Source organism: Mesoplodon bidens (assembly GCF_964165515.1).
Source record: "Mesoplodon bidens genome assembly, chromosome: 3".
Classification (NCBI taxonomy): Eukaryota; Metazoa; Chordata; class Mammalia; order Artiodactyla; family Ziphiidae; genus Mesoplodon; species Mesoplodon bidens.
The window spans coordinates 148,006,127-148,012,126 of NC_138178.1; the positions used below are offsets into that span (position 1 = coordinate 148,006,127).

Below are 6,000 nucleotides of genomic sequence, written 5' to 3' on the forward strand. Positions count from 1 at the left end.
CGATGTCCCTTTTTAGGACGAAGAGAAGTCTGAGTGAGCAAAGACTGTTCTCCTGAGAAAGGATTATTAAGCGGTTCCTAAATCTTTGTAGAAGCTTAAGATGAGGATGACGATTGGGTCTTTGTTCGGTGTGGATGAGCAAATGCAAATGGAGTTAAATAGGTTCTTAAAGATTATCAGTGCACTCACAGTCACAGAATTCGTTTTGCAGACCTTCAGAAATCAAGATACGCCACAGAGTTACTGACAGACAGCCTGCAGTGGCTGCGTCAGCCCTGCCAGGAGCGGGGACTGTGGACTCAGCAGCTTGTGAGGGACAGCCCTGCCCCCATCCCCAGCCTCAGTGTTTTCTGTTCAACACCACTCTTTTTTTTTTTTTTTTTTTGGCGGTACGCGGGCCTCTCACTGCTGTGGCCTCTCCCGTTGCGGAGCGCAGGCTCTGGACGCGCAGGCCCAGCGGCCATGGCTCACGGGCCCAGCCGCTCCGCGGCATGTGGGATCTTCCCGGACCGGGGCACGAACCCGTGTCCCCTGCATCGGCAGGCGGACTCCCAACCACTGCGCCACCGGGGAAGCCCTCAACACCACTCTTATTCTGTCACATCTTTGGCCTCCAACCCATCCAAACCTGACCTGCTTGTGAGGTGCTGTGGATTGCAGCTGACCACGTCCCTTTTACAATCCATTCGCTGTCAGCTTTTAATTGGTCATCCTGTCTTTCTTAGAAGTGAGATGGTCATTATCATTCCATTTTATTTACAGCCTTGTGACACTCCATGCCCCTGTGGGCTTGCTGTAGACCTAGAATTAGCAGAAGACGTTGACACAGCTTATTTTAGGTCAGGAATTCCAACTTGAACTTTGATGTCTAAAGTAAAGAATACCTTTCATTTCATGATGCCAAGAGTTCAGAGTCACCACCTCTTCCCCTTCCTTGACCTCTGGAAAGAGGCAGCTGCCAGTTGGCTCCACGGAAACCTTCAGATTCTTGGTTGTGTGAGGCTGAGGTTGTGTTTCTGGCTAGAACTCACCTGGAAACTTTTTGGAGCTTGAATTCAAGTAGAGGAGAGTCTGGGAGGGAGAGCTGACAGGTCTTCAGCCCCTGCCGAGCTGTGTCATCTGTCCCGCTGGTTACAGCTGGTTACATGGCCTTCTCGTCCTCTAACTCCCCTTCCTTTTGATGCTCCACTGGCGTGGCCTTTTTAGCACTTAAATGAAATGGGAGAAAATAAGAAAATTTTGGGCCTTAGAGTTTGCTGATCATAATAGCGAAGAGCTTAAGACATTAAGGTTGGACTGACAAGCTTCTGAAAGATGTAGCCTTATTTTTTTAATAGTTGAAGATATTTAAACTAGTCTAAGTTCAGACGTGGGCCCTATGACTTAGTTGCCACCGGGTGAGTGGCCACAGGCTTTACTTACTTGGGTTGCCCCAAAGTAGAGCCTGCCCTAACCCTCCCCCAGCCAACATGCTGCACACACAGAGGAGTAACTAACTCTCCTCTTCTTAAAGCCTCTAAACAGATACTCATTTCACTGTTTGACAGTTGTGTCTGCCAGAAAGTTCTTCTCGTGCTGCCAAAGAGACCATTTTCACTTATTGTCCTATATTCTTTTGTCACAAAGATGCAGCATCTTTAACAAAGGAAGCCATTGATTGGCTGTAGTTCACACTTGTATTACCTTTTGTTAAGACTGCCATTTTCCGTTTTAAAATGAAAATGCACGGTTGGGTCACCATACTGAGTAATTTGATACTGAAAACCATTTTGTAAATTCAGGCGCCTCCTTAAAAAAAAAATGCCAAACAAAGCCAGCCATGGAGGCTCCTGCCAGCAAGGTCTTTTGTTTCTTGTTCCCAGCAGTAAAAATTCCTCTCCCACTCTGGCTTCTAAAGTGGACCAGCTGGAAGGTATGCTGAAGTTGCTTCGAGAAGATCTGAAGAAGGTAAACCATATTCTCAAAGCAGGTTACCCAGTCCACACAAGCTGCCCTTGAACTGTGAGAGCCCTTTGTCAGCAGTGTTTGTTAGTGGAATAAGATGTGGGCGTTTTCCCTACTTTCTCCGTACACATTTAGGGAGCTGCTTAGAGCTTGGTTCCCACTGACACACATAGTGCAAGAAAGCTTTCATTGTCACACGCACAGAAAAAGCGTTCCCTTCTTTGTGAACGCCTTTAGACCTCAGCCAGCCCTCTCCCAGCCTCCCGACCCCTGGTCCATAGCCCAGACCCACGTGTCCTCACTGCTCTTCAGGCTCTTGCACCAAAAGTAGATGCTGTTTGTTTCTTGAGTGGCTTTATATTAACATAGGAGCCCCCAGAACAATCGTCTAAAATGTAAGACAGCCCTTAATTCCTTACAACTTAACAAAGACATTAAACTACGCAGTCAGGTATTTACATTCCACAATCAGCCTGTAGCGGACGCCGCTGGAAGTCCCGTTGCCTGGGTGAGAGCATCTTAAGGCCCAGCACCAGGCCCCATAGACAGCTGTGTAGTGGAGTGAAGGAGGGAAGTGGGTGAAGGGCTCACACAGGTCCACAGCCACTCCTAGCGGCTGGGCAGGGTGAGGCCACCCTCTTAGTCCTTTCCTGCTCTGCTCGCCTCCCAGGAAAAAGAAGACAAAGCTCACCTTCAGGCGGAGGTTCAGCACTTGCGAGAGGACAACCTGAGGCTGCAGGAGGAATCCCAGAACGCCTCCGACAAGCTGAAGAAGTTCACGGAGTGGGTCTTCAACACCATCGACATGAGCTAGGCTGGGAGGGGGCACAGGGGCGCGTGCCCCTCGGTGCCGCCATTGAAGGCATCCTCCGAGCTCCTGCCCCAGCTCCCGACTTTGCCCCCTTTAGGGGAGTGCACAACACAACAATCGCAGATCAACAATCATTATCTGCCTTTTGTAGAAAAGAAAAAGAAAAAGGTAAATAAAAATTTTAAAAAGTAAAATAAAAGTTTAACTGCTAAAATGTGAATGTCTTTATTTTTTTGCACAATATCTTTATCTGTTATGTATTTAAAAAGAAACTGGGCCTAGGACCAGGGTTCCCCCCACTGGCCCATCTGCCTCTATTTCCATCAGCTCTTTCTTATCTATTTCAGGTAACCCAAGCTTTCCCTCAGTATCCTGACAAATGTCATTATTCCTAGGAAGACAATAAAGTTTTTAAAAACTGTTTACTTGGGGAGGGGGATTTCCTTACCTTCGTTCCTAAAATGCCTGGGGAGGGAGGTGCTTTGAGAAAATGCCTACCTCCCTCGAATGGCTTGTGCATGAGCTAGTGATGTCTGTCCCTATCTTACAGAGAGATGAGCAGGATCGGGGTTACTTGACAATAACAAATCAGTGAACCAGAGAGAGGCAGAGACGGAGGCTGTGGGCCACACCCCTTTTCCATCCTGCATTATGACATCACTACTTCCTCCTTCCTTTCCCTGGGAAAATGGGCCCAGGTGCTGTGTGCTCCTCGGGGCTGGAGCCCTTTTTGTTTGGCTTAAGACAGTCCCTCTAAAGTGGGACCAGCCTTTCTGTAGCCTCCTGGCTCCAAACAGTAATTGGTTTCAGAATTCCTCCGAACTAAAACATATAAAACATATGATTTATATGCATTTTGGTCAAAAGTAGAGTTTTTGTTTGAGATTTTTTTTAAAGATAACAATGTGGCAAAATTGTATTTTTAGCTTGCTCAAAATTATCTTATTAATAAATCAGTAAATCCTTCTCTCCAAAGCAAGACTTCACCAGTATTTGTAACTAGGAAAAGTGAATGTTAAATTGTGAACTTTAATACTTACTTGTTAGGAGCAATGACTGTGATAATGGAATGGCCTTTTGAGACCTGCATGTCCCAGTGTACAATCTCAGCCCAGCATTTTCTGCATCCTTGTGTGGCCATCCAAAGGATTCTGCTGCAGAAATGATTGATGTGCTATTTTTCCTGTCTAGTGATGCAGCTGCTTTGGGCCCCTGGCCATTGTTCCAAGGCTCTCAGTCCTGCACAGAACAGAGAAACTGGGTCACTAGTGTTGAGAGGCCCCAGGGGAGCTCCTGGGGGCCTTGTTTCTTGCCTTCACAGTTGTCACTAAATTGCCACCTGTGCCCCTTCAGTGGTAACTCTGGTCTAAGGGAACGTTCAGCTATCCAGTGGCACCTGCTCAGAAGTTCCCTGCCCCAAGTAATCTCAGCCCATTCCTCTCTCCATCCCTGAAAGAAACGGGATGGATTTTCCTCTCTTCTCCCCCGCACCCCCATCACTAGACTTTTATGCTACAGTTTCGTTCACGATTGTGATTTCTCCATGGGATTTTTTTTTTTTCTGGTGACATTTCTGTCATGGAAACAGGAAGCTTTCGGAGTGCTCTGTGAAGATCTCAGTTGTCCGTCTCTTTCTCTCTTTGACTTGTATGAAGGAGATTGTACGTTGCCTGATAGCTCTTTGTAAATGAGAAAAATACTGCTAACATCCAAGCATTCTGAAGTCTTGCTTATCCTTCTGAGTTTAGTTTTTATTTTGTTTTACATTTTGTTTGGGGACTTGGGGCAAGCTATTTATTAGAGTTTTGCAACAGAGTTCTTGTTTGAAGCCTTTAAAGACTACTTGTAAAATTCAAATAATAAAATTCATTTTAAACACTCTTTTAAAACACTTTGGTATTATTGCTTGAGGTTTTCTTATTTATTTATTTTTCTTTTCTTTTCTTTTCCTTTCTTCTCTTTTCTTAACATCTTTACTGGAGCACAACCGCTCCACAATGGTCTGTTAGCCTCCGCTACACAACAAAGCAAATCAGCTATACACACACATACACCCCCATATCTCCTCCCCACCACGCCCCCCACCCTTCCCCCATCCCACCCCTCCAGGTGGACACAGAGCACCGAGCTGATCTCCCTGTGCTATGCGGCTGCTTCCCACTAGCTATCTACCTTACGTTTGGTCGTGTATCTATGTCCATGCCGCTCTCTCACTTCATCCCAGGTTACCCTTCCCCCTCCCCGTGTCCTCAAGTCCATTCTCTTTCTTATTTGAAAGACCACCCAGTAACTCATTGACCCTCCTTGTATCCTTCTTTTTCCATCAGACTCCATTAACTCCCAAGATGATCCTTGAAACTTTGTCCCTTTTAGAATTTTAATAAGCTTTTGTACTGTCTGTTCACATGTCCATAGAGAATTCCTAATCTGCCCTCTCTGCTTACGATTTAATATTTGCAGCACTTTATAATTAGCTCCCTCTTCATTCCCCGTGTGTGGATTGTCCGGAACAACACTCATTCCCTTGGACTCCTCTACGGCATCGCCCCAACTCTCAGTGTTAGATGTCGTATGCTCAGGGAATACAAATGCCTGTTAATATTAGGCTGTGCAAAATGTAATTAGGAAAGTTAATCTACTGAAAAAAATCACAATGCATTCCAAAGCCAAATGGAGCCAAATTTTTTGGATCTACCACGTCACTGTTCCTCTCCAGTGGTGCAGTTAATTGAGAGCTCACAGTGTCGTTTCTTCCTTTTCTTTGGTTCAGCAATTCTACAAATTCTAGAATTACAAGACAAGCTAAGACTGGATGCCACAAGATACTCTGATTAGCAAGCTAAAAAGTCTGTTTAGACCATGATGTTTACCTGGTTTAGAGGGTTTCCGAAGGGCTTGGACGTGGGTCATGAGTTCCTGGGAGAAGGCGCCATTGACCTACATTGATGGAGGATCTTCATCCATGAGCTGACTGGAGGGGCCAATTGGTTGCACTGCAAGTCTGCTGCAGGTGATAAACAGATGGGGTTGTGTTGGATTACTAACTCTGTAGATGGGGATAAAAATGGTAGTACAAGGGCAAAGGAAGTAGGCCCAGCAAGCTTAAGCCATTTGCCTCTAGTTAAATGCAGAGCAATGACCTGAACAGATTACAACCTCACAGTAGATATATGTAACCACCTGGTGCCATTTCCCCAGAACGAACGAAATCGAGATCAAAGTGCAAGGTGGCACACCTTGGTCAG

The 6,000-nt window shown here is 45.9% G+C and overlaps 1 protein-coding gene across 5 annotated transcripts in view; it reads left to right on the forward strand.

Moving 5' to 3' along the window:
• Window positions 1–2,969, forward strand: part of SIPA1L1 (signal induced proliferation associated 1 like 1) — a 138,880-nt gene extending 135,911 nt beyond the window's left edge. For 3 of the 5 annotated variants that reach the window (XM_081227829.1, XM_081227833.1, XM_081227831.1), the window contains 2 exons: window positions 1,863–1,947; window positions 2,615–2,969. In XM_081227829.1, the coding sequence (XP_081083955.1) occupies window positions 1,863–1,947; window positions 2,615–2,758 (229 nt within the window). In that variant the 3' untranslated portion in view covers window positions 2,759–2,969. The remainder of the gene's footprint in view (window positions 1–1,862; window positions 1,948–2,614) is intronic. The other 2 variants (XM_081227830.1, XM_081227832.1) reach the window with 1 other exon arrangement.
• Window positions 2,970–6,000: the final 3,031 nt, after the last annotated feature.